Genomic DNA, 14746 nt, shown 5'->3' with positions numbered 1-14746 from the left:
GAATTGAGGAGTCAGACTCCGACTAAACAGCCTTGAACTCAGATAAGCCAAATTTATTTCATAAGTTTTGGATTTTATTTGAGCTCTTTCCCTTTTTACGAAGCTGCTTTCTTTCAGTGATTGTTGTTTGACCACATTTGTTTAAATAAAACTTGTCATAATTTAAGGAGGGTGTTCAATCTCAGTGTGTATATAACAAACATAATACCACATGGAAAGTGCTTTGTACGGTGTTTATACACTCGTTGTTTTGTATCAGAAATCTCACTCGTTCGATTTCTGATACGCCATAACTCGTGTGTAAACACCGTACGCGCGCACTTTCCATGGAGTATTCTATACATGTATATCATTATCCATCCTGACCAATTGCTCATCGATTCTATCTAGGACGTTCAGCTTTCCAACTAGTTCTGTACATGTAGGTCTCTTAAGAAGGCGTCACCGTACATGAGGCATAGGTTTTCCTCTTCAGAACTGTAGGGGGAGTGGAACGTATTTTGGGGGTGAAGCCCCCCCCCCCCCCTCCCTGAACTGGAACACCGTGCTCTCTTCTCACACGATTTTGGTGGCATATCCTCGGCTTTTGTGATAAGTTGAAGATAGATAAGTTTATCCGTTTGCTTGAGAGGAGTTTATGCCGGAGGACGAAAATTTACGTCTACTCCATCAACCATCCCAAACCAATCATGTTTTTTATACTTTTTTCTATTGTTAAGTATATTCATGTGTGGAAAGGCTATCACTCTTTCAAGCGACAGTTCTGAAACCTCGCCCTGGAGACATAGATAAGAATAATGGAATGTAATTTTCTGGTGGACGAAAAAAAGGAGCTAAGGAGAGACAGAGCGATCTTTTGTTGTCGTCTATCACCATGGCTGGCGCATTCTTTTGACGTATCGTACAGATAGAAATCCTTCGTGAGCATAATTTGATCTCATCTATTTAACAGGACGATGTTCCCTTCCCAAAGAAACAACACGATCGAACCTCTAGATCGATCTTGGTAATCACGACTCCGGTTAGATAAAACAATGGTTGGTACCTATTGCATTAATCACAGTATTTTCTGATTCTCACACCATGCTTACGAAAAGTATCAACATAAATCCTCTTAGCGCCTTAAAGTAGACGGATTAAAATGAGATGTCAACCTGTCACTCAAAAACCTGACGTCCCAAAATTAAACGATTTCACAAACTATATACTCGAGGTATCTACGTGTAGTGATCACACCAATCGAGTGCTTCATTGAGGCGTTATATCGGCCTTAAGGTACGTTTAGAATATTCTTGTTTTTTTAGATTTAGCATGAAGAAAGATAATGAAGCAAGAACTAGATATCAAAAATAAGTAATTACCAGTGACTGCTGGACCTTTAGTAATCTCTCTTTCGCATAAAATGTTATCATTCAAAGATAATCAATTTTATAGCCAATACATGGGAATTAAGCCACACCTTGATTCAAGTCAGTTATACCATGAATGATTTCATGGATCCCTAGTATTTCCTCGCTATACCTACGAGCCTTTAAGCCGAGTGTGACTACCATAGTAAATGTATAGCCAGTGGAATATCACACGAGTTGTGCTCCGTAATTATTAGGGACCTTAAGGTCTACGACGTGACGGCGACTTCAACGAAAACGTCATATCGAAATATCACTTTGCTTTATCATAATTCTTTCGCGGTTATTCTATTTCGTTCAGGTTTTACAATTTGGGCGAAGTATCCTAAAAATAAAGTGGTACGAGCAGTTACAAAGTGACAATAGAGAATGAAACAAAGATTCTCTTTTGCATGCTCACGTTGCCGTCAAAACCTCAAATTTGGTGATTTCACGTCGTCCTTACGCAGAGTACGGCAAGAATCCGTCCTAAAATCCGTGCTGCACCTGCAGCACGATTATTTATGCCCTTTTAACCGATGATATCATTGTTTTAAGGCGTTGTTGATGCCGTCGCCGTCGTAAAATCTTAAGCTCCCTATTATCTATCATGCTGTTGCATGCCTGGAATGGAGCTAATTACTTCTGTAATATTTTTCGCTAAAATAAATACCGTTCTTTGACCGCACTATCACCAAGATTACCCTGTTCTAGGCATTTCGATTGCAACCAGGAGAGAAAACTGCTACGAGCTCGAGACTGAAAGATTGTTGAGCGCGTAATGAAGAAGTTTAAATTTGAAACGCTCTCGTGAGGGGACACTGCACTTGAAGGCCACTTTGTTTTCTCATTGTCGATTTGCTACCTTAAGTATTGATACTACACTAAGAGGATTTATGTTGATATTTACCATAAATATGGTTTGAGAATCAGAAATTGCTGTGATTAATGTAATAGGTACCAACTATTGTTTTGTCTTGTCGATCTAGAGGTTCGATCGTGTTGTTTCTTAAGGAAGGAAACATCGCTCTGTTAAATAAATGAAATCAAATTATGCTTACGAAGGTTTTCTATCTGTACGTTACGTCTAGAGAATGCCGCCAGCCATATGTTGATGGACGAAAACAAAAGATCTCTCCTTAACTCCTTTTGTTAGTCCACCAGAAAATTTACATTTCATCATTGATATGTGTCTCTAGGGAAAGGTTTCAGAACTGTCACTTGAAAGAGTGACAACCAAATTTTATTGTAAACACCGCCAAATCCGCAACGTGGCGCGATAGTCAGGTTGTTTACCATTTAGAAAAAATTTCGGGAAATTCCGGTTGGTTTGGCTCGTTCCACTGGAAAATTTCCGGGAGCAGCGGGACGTCTGAAAAGGTAGTCCCGTTTTCCAGTTGGAAACTTTGCGATGGAAAGGTCTCACCAGTTTCAGGCTATTCACGGCCATATGTTAATTTTGGCAACTACATAAATGTATATTTTTTGTTATTTGTACACACGAATTCGAGACTTTACTTTTAAAGGAGAGACAAAGATAATTAGTACTTTTAAAATTCAATTTATATAAATGGTATCGCAAATTTGCTTACAATTATGGCGCATGAAAACTTGCAAAGAAAATGGAATAACCTCGGTTTTAAAAATAATCAATGCGAAAACATTATTTAAAATATGTAACGTGAATAAAAGTACGTTAGTTCTTATTAAACAGTTCGCATAAAATACAAACACAGTCTTTGCTTTATAGAAGCACGGTTTTTGCTCTGTCGCTGAGCAATTCGTTAAACTCACCATTCACGAGCTCGCTCAGCAATTCATTGGGTTGAGCAGTAGGTGCCTGTAAGAGGAACGCTGAAGAAATACCGCAGCCCAAGTTCGCGTCTGTAGACAGCGTGTAATAATACCGTTGATTATGAAGCCTAAAAAAACGCTCAATTTAACGTTCATTCAATAAATTAATAATGCCAAATTCTCCGAAATTACTTAACATTACATCCTTAGCAACGCACCCCAAAAAATATGTCAGTGGGCCCTTAAGGAGGCTCGAAAGGGTTTTCAGCTGAGCGCGCGCGCGTAAGCCACACACGCAATTCGTAAGCTGCTTGCGTCAGCTTATGATTTAAATGGGTCACCAGAAATAAACAAATACCGCTAATTTCGCTTACCTTTCTCCAATTCCTATATACATGGCATATAAATAGACATCTCCTATTCACGAAAACTACGAAAATTCTACTTAAACGGTTTAATAGTTACTTAAATCCGTTTGTGTTGACCTGTAGCTCCACTCGCGCGCGGACTCGAATGAGCGGGTGACGCATGCGTAAATGCTGATCTTGTAACCCCCTAATTTTTCCTGATTTTGCAACTTTACTCGTTTATATCTCTGCTTCTGGACGGTGATTTTTTTTTATTTTTTGCATGTTAGCTTAGATTAATTTAATCGTTTGTCTTTCAAATTTAAAAAAAATTTGTAGATGAAAAAAGTTATTAGAGACACAATTCAAAAAAACTTATTTTTCTGAAAAACTGACCTACAGATTTTGTTGAATTTTAAATATTTTAGAGAGTATGTCTAACATTATCCGGTAACGATGAATGGGAAAATTTCACAGTCCCGTTTCTTCAAAAAGGACCACATATGTTGATTTTAAGGCTCAAAGAAATGCCTAATATCGCTGCCATGGTAACATTATTTTGGGAGGAAAACATAATGTGAGAAATCTACGATAGGTACTTAATACCCCGGCCAAATTTCGTCTTGATATGATTGCCCTAACTGTATCTAAGGACAGAATATGTTTATTTGTTTGAAAAAAGGAGAAACTATTTCGAGCCTCCTTAACGTTCATTCAATAACATGAATAAAACTGACTCACCTCTTGTGTATTCTTGTGCGTTTTGGTGCTTATTTTACCGTTTCGGGAATTTCGTGTTTTCACTGTCCTAGCTAAGACGATGTCAAGGCAGCACACTAAGATTTCGACCGTAAGCTCGCATAGTCAGCTCAGAGGCGGTTTGCGCCTCGAAAATCCATCCCAGCCGCGATTTTTTCACGCAAAGCTAAAGCCCCATCATTTGCAAACCTCGGTGAATGTTTCGTCGTCAAAAATCCCCACGAACTTGGCTGGAAATGAGCATTTTCTGCTTCCGATTCCACGATAGCTGAAGATTTTAAAACTGGTCACGGAGCTTGGGTCCGAAGTCAAATTAACTCCACCCGATGAGGTGCAGTCATTTCATGTACAACACTTACCCCATCCCCACAGCGTCGCTCGTTACAGTGGAGCTGTTCGAGAAGCCGCTGTGGGGATGGGGTAAATCGCGGCTGGGATGGATTTTCAAGGCGCAAACCGCCTCTGAGTTGACTACGCGAGCTTACGGTCGAAATCTTAGTGTGCTGCCTTGACTTCGTCTTAGGACAGTGAAAAAACGGAATTCCCGAAACGGTAAAATAAGCACCAAAACGCACAAGAATACACCAGAGGTGAGTCAGTTTTATTCATTTTATTGAATAAACGTTAAATTGAGCGATTATTAGGCTGCATAATCAATGATATTTTATTTCCCATACAAAGTCTTATAACGCGTTTATATTCTCAACGGCTGCCTGTAACCCAATACCGCTTGCACTGAAAGGTCATCTTCCCACTGGTAATTAATTATTACTCGCTCTCTAGTGACGCGAACTTGGGCTGCCTATGCGTTCCTTAGCTTTTCCTTCCTTCCTTCGAAGAAAGGTTTTTAGCAGTTTTTCTGTCAGTCTTTAACAATCTTTAATGTCTTTGGCAAATTTGTTTAGTACGCATTTCAGTGTTTCTGACGGTGTACCAAAAGCAAACAAAAAATAACATGTTTATTACAATGTGGAAACCCCTAGAGGCTAATGAGAAATCAATTTGTTTTCGTCCACCAACATGGCGGCGATAATGTAACGTGAAGATGGAAAAAAATACTTTTCATTTAACAGAACGAAGTTTCCCTTCCCAAGGAGACAACTCGATAAAACCTTTAGATCGGTCTTGATAATCCCGAATTGGGGTACACAAAGATGGTACCTGTTGGATTAATAACAGCAATTTTTGATTCTCAAACCACACTTATGATAAAGATTAACATGAATCCGCTGAGTGCACTATCAATACTTAAAGTGGAAATTAAAATGAGATGTCAACCTGTCACTCCAAAAGTTGACATCGAAATTTTAAGAGATTTCACCAATAATATCTACTCGTGGTGATCACTTCAACCGGATGCTTTATTGCAGCGGCGTCATATCGGCCTTAAGATACGTTTAGAATTTTTTTTTTTTAGATTTAGCATGAACAAGACTAAGAAGAAGATCTTTCAGATCTTATAACCGCGCTTTAAAAATTTATCTGTTTTCTTACCACTATAGTCGTAACGTAGTGCACATTCCAAAGCAGTCCTTGTTGATTCACTGATGATCACTTGATCAATCTGTAGCACAACAACTGACAACAACGACTGCACACGAAGTTATTGCACTATCACTTATTGCCGAGGTGAAATCTCCGATTGCACCATCAGTCGTAGCCGTTGTAAAATCTCCGTTGACGTAATGGTCTTAATTACTCTGGAACTTTCTTTGGGATATGTATGGGTATGAACGATACGATAATAAAAGTATTCACAACTTACAGCTTTCTTTCTTAAAAGTCACGATTAAATTTATTTGTTTTTTTTACGCGAGTAAAGGGCTAGCAAAGTAGTCACACGAGTCACATTATTCAATAATTACGTTATCCACGGCTATCTTTAGTACGGTGGTTATTTCCCTACCAATGAAAGTTGCAATGTCGACAGATTCAATTCCATGGATGACGTAATGGCTTTTTATGTATTTAATACTCGCTTCGAATAAAGAGTTTCAATAACACAAAAAGGCAATATATTTTGTACTAAATAAAGAGTTGAATATTCATAAAATTTAAAGTACATTAACGTTTTAACAGCTTTTGACGAATAAACATCACAAGAAGATCTTTCAGATCTTATAAACGCGCTTTGAAAATTTATCTGTTTTCTTACCCCTATAGTCGCAACGTAGTACACATTCCAAATCAGTCCCTGTTGATTCACTGATGACTATAGACACAAAATCAGCTGATCAATCTGTAGCACAACAACTGACAACAACGGCTGCACACGAACGTACTGCACTACCACTTATAGCCGAGGTGAAATCTCCGATTGCACCATCAGTCGTAGCCGTTGTGAAATCTCCGATAACGTAATAGTCTTAGCTTTCTTTCTTAAAAGTCACGATTACATGTTTCAATAACACAAAAAATATATATAGATTACTTCATGGTTGGTGAGTGCGTACGATTTTTATTCACGAGTCGTGAAGGACCGATCCTTCACAACGAGTGAATAATAAAAATCGTACAAACGAGCCAATCATGAAGTAATTTGTTTATTATATAAGTACAGAGATCATAAAGTTAACGATGTAAGTGTTAATGGTGAGGCTATCAAACCACCGATCGTGAACAAAAGCCCTAAACAAATAGCAAAATATTTTTGAAATAAAAGAAATCTTTACCTTCCATACCTCGCTTGAGCACTTTTAAAACTTTTTAAGATCTTCTAAGTATTTTTGTGGAGAAACTAAGCAATAAAAGATCAAAAACTTTGAAAACCATACACCAGTAGGCCGCCATGTTTACAAATCTGTGCACAGGCCACCCGCGCCAAAGTTCAACATCATATTAGCCAATCAAAAGGCTGATACGACAAATTTTCACTGGTGAAAATAACGATATAGCCAATCAGAACGTCGATACGTCGTTTTTCACCAGTGAAAAAAATCGTATGACCAATCAACTGGCTTCTCTAGCGCAAAGAGACTATTTTAAAAGTCATGATTACATGTTTCAATAAGACACAAAAATATATATATTTTGTTGTAAATAGAGAGCGGAATATATTCATAAAATTTTATGTACATTAAAGTTTTAACAGCTTTTTGGCGAATAAACATACTAAGTTGCGTGACTAGAAGTTCCACTGACTATGTGCTGAGTGTAAGTCTGGTTCAGCTCTCCGACAAAACGAAAAAAAATATAAAAATAATAGCCGATTGCAGAGCAAGAACCGCGCTCGGCCCATGGCCGCGCGGTTAAAAATAACGTGCAGACCAAGAACCGCGCTCGGCCCAAGGCCGCACGGTTGATGAAGCGAGAACTAGACCTGTAAAATGAGTAATTATTAGTAACTGCGTATGCTGAACCTTTACTAATCTCGATTATGCCTAAATTGTTATCAAGACATTCGAAGATAATCGGTTTTATAGGGAATACATGCGAATTATGCCACACCTTGATGTGAGTCAGGTACATCGTGAATGATTCCATGGATCCCTTGTATTTTCTCGGTATACATACGAGCCTTTAGGCTTACTGTGATAGTAAATGTGTAACCCGTACCTCTAGGTATGTTCCGTACTTGTTTTATACCATGTAGTTGCATGCCGGGAAGGTGCACTGGAGTTCCGTACTTCTAGGATATTATTCGCTTAAATAAAAATCTGTTTTGACCGCACTATCACAAAGATTACCCTGTTCTAGACGATTAAGATTGCAACCAGGAGAGGAAATTGCCTAATGAAGGAGTCTAAATTTGAACTTCGCTTTTTTGCGTGGACGCTGCACTTAAAGGACACTTTGTTTCCTCTTTGTCGATTTGAGGAACGCGGGGCTTCGCTGTACAAACAGAAAAAATATTAGTGTTCTTCGGGTTTTTGATTAACTTTTGAATCTTGGATAAATTTACACAATTACGGAAGACATTTTCAAACAAGTGAAAAAAAAAAAAAATTAATGGACATCCGAAATCACTTGTTCAAAAAACAATATGGGCAGCGCTCTTTTGTTAACAGACTAGCTTAAAACTTTTCCTGAGTTAATTCGAATGATACGCTCATGCTTAAAACCTAAAAGAAATAATGATAAAATTAACAAATAAGTGGCACTTTCACTCCGACTCTAATTTTAAAGTTAATTGACCACTTATAACATTTTTATCAAACTTTTTCCTTATTCCCTAGTTCCTTAGTCCAGCTGGTTAAATACCAACTTGAACGAAAATAGACATTTCATTTTCTGTAATGACATTTATATTTTCATGAATTTCAATTTAGGTTTTCGTTACCCAGCTGAACACCTAACTAAACAATTTTAATTTCGCACAAGCGTTCATGACCATGCGAATTTTCTGTCTTGATATAAGCGTCCAACAACTAAAAACAAAACGGTAAATAAGTCCTCTTAAAAAAAAAACTTTCATACAAGATGAAATACGTCTTTCTAGTTTTTCCCAAATCTAGAATTTGAACAAGATGATTGTGCACCTGCACTTAAATTAATATAGCGAAAATTTAGAAAAAAGACTGAGAATTTTCATTATGCTTCTCGTTTGAAGTAGTATGAAGACTCCTTCCAGCAACTTTTCCGGGATAGATTCTTGAACTGGACGACACGTGTGGGTCGAGTTTGTCGGCTCTCTGTTTAACTCCTGGAGAGATTTCCTGAAAATTTCTTACGCAATCGCTTTGGGATAAATTTTCAGCTAAATGGTGTCGACAATTTTATCTTTCATCAAAGTTGAAATAGCGTCTTTGACCGGGAATTTCAGTGCACACTGAGAACGGTATAAAATCCAAATTCGCCAAAAAATTGAAAAACGCTGACATCCGTTTTGTACATTGAACTGTATTAACATAGTCCAAAGAATTTGAGCTGAAACGGACAAAAACATTTTGAATTGTAGCTCTGTAAAAGATCGACTCTTTGGCAAAAGCTGAGAAAACGTCCAGTAAAGTTTCATGGTCAAATCACGATATTGCTGCAACACTGTAAATGTACTTTTTCGGGGCTTTTTTAAGACTAGATGATTAAGTATTTAAGTACTCAAAGTCACATCGTTTCTATTTCTGCCAAAATAATTAACAATTATTCCTCGAGCCCGAATGGGCTCTGAGTCAATAGCCCATCTTTCGCTAAGTAAAGCTATACTTTAATTGTTGTTTTGGTTTTCAAAGCCGGCGCTTTTCGCTACTAGTGGGCTATAACAAATAGCCTACTAGTAGCTCAACCAATCAGAACGCAGCATTGATAATAGACCACTAGTTGGATTTTACTAAAATCCGGATATACGTCGATATATCTCGAGCCTATGACAAAACTTTAATTTAAATCAACTTTTTAGAAGATTCCGCCACAATTTGGGATCATCGTCAGTTGTCACTGAACTGGTTAATCCGTGAGTCGCAAGCATCCTCTCCTGGCTACTGATGGCTACCTTAGCGGAGTTTATTTTGATTCCAAGGTCCTTGAGGCGGTACAGTTGCGTGAAGGGTTCAGGATCGCTAATAGCCCACTGAAAAATTAGTGAAAGCCATGACATGTTTTGCAAAATGCTCCAGCTTCCTTTTTAATACCAGGCCACCAGAACTTAGTTCGTAACCGTTGTTTCATGTTCACCATCACGGCATCACAAAACACTCTGGTACCAGGACTGCTTCCTCCAGGCCAACTGTGCTTCTTGGCTTAACGCGATAAAAATATCCCAAATTGCATTGTGTGCTTGGGCTAGCCGTCTCTTGAGCCGGCTGTAAAGGCCGCATTGTACTCAGGACCAAACAAATGGTTCTCCTTTCTTTGTCAATATCCTCAGAGGCTAGCTCTAGATCTGCCACTGTCTCAAGGTCAGGGATAAATGTTGCTTTGAAATCCACTAGACCTTTAATAGTCAAATACGTTTGTGACTTCTGACACATTTCCTTGATCACCTGCTTGGCTTAATTAACAGCCTTGACGTTCTCTTTGGATGTTCCAGTCCCTTGCTGTTCCGGGACTCCCGCTTACCCCGCCCCGAAAATGCCATATTCAGGCGGGATAAGAGGTAGTACCGGAACCTAGATGAGAGCCTTGGCATATGAAACAAACATTTCTCTTTGTTAAGGATAAGACCTAGCTTATCGTGATCAGCTCTATCAGGCCCGAACCGTGACTGATTAGTCTGAAATAAATGTGTTTATTAAAAACTGAATCACGGATATAAGAATTCCAGCATTTTCATTGATTGGCTCGCCGGACACAGGCTATCAGTTTATATACTTGCTGTACCAAATATGGTCAAGGAACGCGTCAGCAATAAAACGAGCTGAAAACTCTTTTGCAGCTCTGGAAAAAAATGGCCCGGCGATAAAATCCGTTTTGGACCGGAATTGACAGGGGCAGAAATGGATGCTTTAGTCGACAATACGTAATCTATCAACTTTATTGGTCTCATAAACAATAATAATATGAAAATATGTACAAATAGTAAAACGATAAGAATGAATAAAAGACCAAAAGGGATTGCGCGAACGGGAAAAGTATCCCATGCGAGGCGCAACCCTGAAATCTAATTAAAAATCTAAAAAGAAACCTATATTAGTTGAATTACAATAAATCTAATTAATAACTAATAGTGTACAGTAAGGAACAAGTGAAATCAGTCAGATAAAATTAAGAACGGTGGCAAGGACAGTTACGTGAGAGGAACCATGTGCAGGGCTTGTCAATATTTTAAGTAGTGTCCAGTAAAGTAAAATAAGTGGCGCGCAAAAACTTTTTAAACAAACTTAGACTAGAAAACTTGTCATAAGAGGCTAGATTACCGATAAAATTCCAGGGTTTTATGTTTCTATTGAAAAAAAGAGGCCTGAAAAGTCGCGGTTTTACAGTAAGCAGATTTTAGTACGAGGGTAGGATTCTTAGAGCGAGATCGGCCATGTGTGATAAAAGTAACATATCGACCGATATTTAGGTCGCGGTATATCCAAAGATACAATTATAGAGAAAAACAAGATCTCTAGTTCTTAGTATCCAACGAGTTGCGCGTCTCAGGACCCTTTCCAAGATCGTCCTTAGATCGACACTAGCAGGAGACCATACCACTGTCGCATAGGAGAGCTGTGATTTCACGAGGGATAGATAAAGAGTCCTCCTGACTTTAATGCCGGTGATAAGAGGACAAGTTCTCTTTAGGAGACCCAGCATCTATTGGCCCTAAGAACAATTCGCGTAACATGCAAGTCCCACGATAGATTGCTAGAGATAGTAACGCTAAGATCTTTTTCTTCATGAACGCGTTGTAAAATTACATCACCAAGGTGATATTCGTGAGTTACAGGTGTTTTCCTTCGCGAGACTGTTAAAGTGCCCCTTGGACGAAAATTCATATATTTTTTTCGCCCTTATTCTGCTACAGAATAAATCGTTGGGTTGATTACTATGTGTAATTGACAAAGAACGTTGACAACAAACCCTCTAACGTAATAATTTTCAGCTCCAAAGTGTCTTAAAATTTGGCCGCCATTACCGAACTTCGTTCTAAACGAGCCCGCAATTGAAAAGCAGATTTCTTAATCATGACGTCAGAGGCTCAACATTCGAGTTGTTTTTAGTGAGATTTGTATGAGAATTTCATTATGGCTAGCGTCTCAGAGGTCGAAATGTCTTTTAGTTACCAAGAGCAAATTTCACCATGAATTTCGATTTGGAAATTAGCCGTGTGAAGTTTTCTTGTTGAGCCTCTGACGTCACTACCAGTAATTTGTAGCCAAGCCTCCTAAAAAGTTTGGCAAAAGGCCAAGTAATGGCGGCCGTGAAATCACGAACAAAACGGTCGGGAAAAAAGTACTTCCAATCTTCGTAAAGCTCTGCAATTTCGTAAGGTGAGTAAGAGAGTGCTATTCTACACGAAAATGTAAAAAGATAGGATATGAAAATTTTGATCACAGGGGCACTTTAACACTTTGCATTTGGATGCGTTAAACTTCAAATTTAATTCATGCCTCTAGGTGTTCAAACTTGTCAAATCCTGCTGAGAATATCACAGTCTTTCGCTGCTAAAATTGTACGGTGCAGCTTGGTGTCATCAGCATACGTGGAATAGTTGTTGATCCTAGAGTTTTTAATAGAACAATCATTCTGCTCGGGCTTGCTGGATAGAAAATGATTATAACCAACTCGGGGGCACGCGCGCCTTGTAGGTTATCTATCACTTCATATCCAGCGCGCCCTCGTAGAATAATTAGGGAGCTTAAGCACGCGCGTTTTTGAGGCGCGGACGGCAACCGGAGGAGAACATTTCGCGTGCCAGGACAGTGTTGTCTCCCAGATTTCTATACTAATCATCTCTAATGGAGTAAAGATACTTGATAATGTAAATGTGGTTGTGTGAAGAGAAGTTAAAAGGGAAAACAGGTCACTTCCTCTTGCCGTCCGCGTCTCAAAAACGCGCGTGCTTATGCTCCCTATTGTTAAATATTTAAAGTGGGCGTTATATACGAAAGGGAGAAGTGATCCTTGCACTTGTCTCATGGACTTTAGGTAACTGTCCCTACCCGAAAAGTTCAGGCTGCTTTAACGGGATTCGGACCCATGAAGCAACTCATTTCGCAGCAAGCCCCAGTTGTTGGAAGGGTGCATAGCGTTGGATAAATCACTGTCTGCTGGATTACAGAAATATAGAATCATGATTGATATTACATTGTTATTGCAGGTCACACCCTTCTGACAGAGGCAACACGTTAAAAGTTACATCCAAGATCGATCTGGTATATTGACATCCTGTCTGTCACCACTATGGCTCATTTGCATGCACTGCTCACCTTCATTGTCAGCTTCTTAGCGTTAACAACAAGGTAATCTTTTAAAACTACAAGGAAAGGTTACGTTTATGCAAACGTTGGCCGTGTAGCACTTATATTTTAAACAGAGTTAACTGAATAGAGTGTAATGTTAAGTGCTAGATTTCAATCCCATATGAACCATGTGAGCGTTAGCCCTACAGATGGAAATGGGCCCACACAAGGACAGAGAAAAACTCTGACCAGGGTGGTTCCCACCCTGGTCAGAGTTTTTCTCTGTCCTTGTTCATATGGGATTGAAATCTAGCACTTAACATTACACTCTATTCAGTTAAATCTTTTAAAACTGTTTTTTTACGTTATTTTGTATAAGAGCCGCTTTCTTCTGCTGGTTTCAGTCTCGTCATTTCCAAGCCGGAATACACCTTATCGCAAAATAGCTGCCATTTGAGTCTTTCACTGATGTGCTCTGCAAATCAGCCCTTTTCCCCACGTTCTCCAACCTAAAATTCATAGAGGATATTACACGGTGGCGAGAAGATATGAATTTAACTTTGAGTGGAAAGAACAAAATCTCCGAATAAGCCTGAGATATTGTTCTTGCCACGAAAACATACAATTCATATCTTCGAGCTAACGTGTAATTTTCTCTTCATTATATGGACGCGGAGCACCATGGGTAAGAAAATATCATAACCCATCTGTGCGAGAAAATTTGGTTTTGGTGGCCGTACGACCGTACGTGTAAGTGCACCTCTCCATGAATGCCAATGTGACTAGTAACACATGACCACAACGCGGGCTCAAGTTTAAAGCTGATCGAGGCGGCCATATTGCAGCTAGTTTACAGCGTACATCTGCTAGGGCAAGCTGAACAAAGTAGGAATGACGGATCTTGGGAGATCTAACCAGCGAATAAGTTGTAGACTAAAAAAAAAAAAGTAATAATAATGCAAGGCTGGCTGTACGGCTGTGAGGATATATATAGTTTTGTTTTTCCAATATTTCGTCAGGTACGGCCTGACCGGTAGAGTTAATGATTTGAAGGTACAATTTTTTGAAATTCAAATATACGCCACAAGAAAACTAGGTATAAGATTACAGATAAATGTATGTATGTACGACAACACATACACAAAAACACACTCGAGATACAAATAGAAAACGGAGAATTTGCAAATTAAACTTTAAAGTGAATATTATCCTAATCAGAGGTCAAGCTTCAGAGAGTTAAATAGTAAGATTTGAGACTCTCTTTGAAATTATTTGTTGTAAGACTGTTTCGTACATTAATAGGAATGTCATTCCAAATATTAGGTGCTTGATAGCCAATAGCAAATTGGTGTCTTAAAATTAACTGAGTGAGAGCGAGTTTCGTAATCATGGTAATCACAATTAAATTGAAGAAGAGAAGACAGAGGAAGAGGTAAGAGGTTATGGAAATGATCAAAACAAAGGAAGATACTTGAAACTTATAGATAGAATGCAGGGGAAGGGCCTGTAGTTTACAGAAGAGGGGCTTAGACCGATAGACTGAGTACGAAGAGGTGGAAAGGGTAATAATGCGAATAGCTTTCTTCTGTAGTCCATAAAGTGATTCAAGGTAGGAAGAATAAGTCGAGCCCCAGATCAAAGTGCCGTAGCTGAGATATGGTAAGAAAAGAGAATTGTATAAGGCTTTTAAGGTATG

At 38.8% G+C, this 14746-nt stretch overlaps 2 protein-coding genes across 5 annotated transcripts in view; both read left to right on the top strand.

The window, feature by feature from the left end:
• LOC137969526 (polyunsaturated fatty acid 5-lipoxygenase-like) overlaps positions 1–14746 on the top strand; it is a 104238-nt gene that overhangs the window by 9133 nt on the left and 80359 nt on the right. The gene's annotated exons all lie outside the window — the stretch shown is intronic.
• The window catches only part of LOC137969528 (polyunsaturated fatty acid 5-lipoxygenase-like), a 38749-nt gene continuing 25141 nt past the window's right edge, over positions 1139–14746 (top strand). For all 3 annotated transcript variants that reach the window (XM_068815825.1, XM_068815824.1, XM_068815823.1), the window contains exons 1-2: positions 1139–1275; positions 12969–13110. In XM_068815825.1, coding sequence (XP_068671926.1) covers positions 13052–13110 — 59 coding nt within the window. In that variant the 5' untranslated portion in view covers positions 1139–1275; positions 12969–13051. The remainder of the gene's footprint in view (positions 1276–12968; positions 13111–14746) is intronic.

This window comes from Montipora foliosa, chromosome 9 (genome assembly GCF_036669935.1).
Source record: "Montipora foliosa isolate CH-2021 chromosome 9, ASM3666993v2, whole genome shotgun sequence".
NCBI classification, from domain to species: domain Eukaryota; kingdom Metazoa; phylum Cnidaria; class Anthozoa; order Scleractinia; family Acroporidae; genus Montipora; species Montipora foliosa.
Note: the sequence above shows the minus strand (reverse complement) of the source record. Positions and strands in the feature narration are given on the sequence as shown.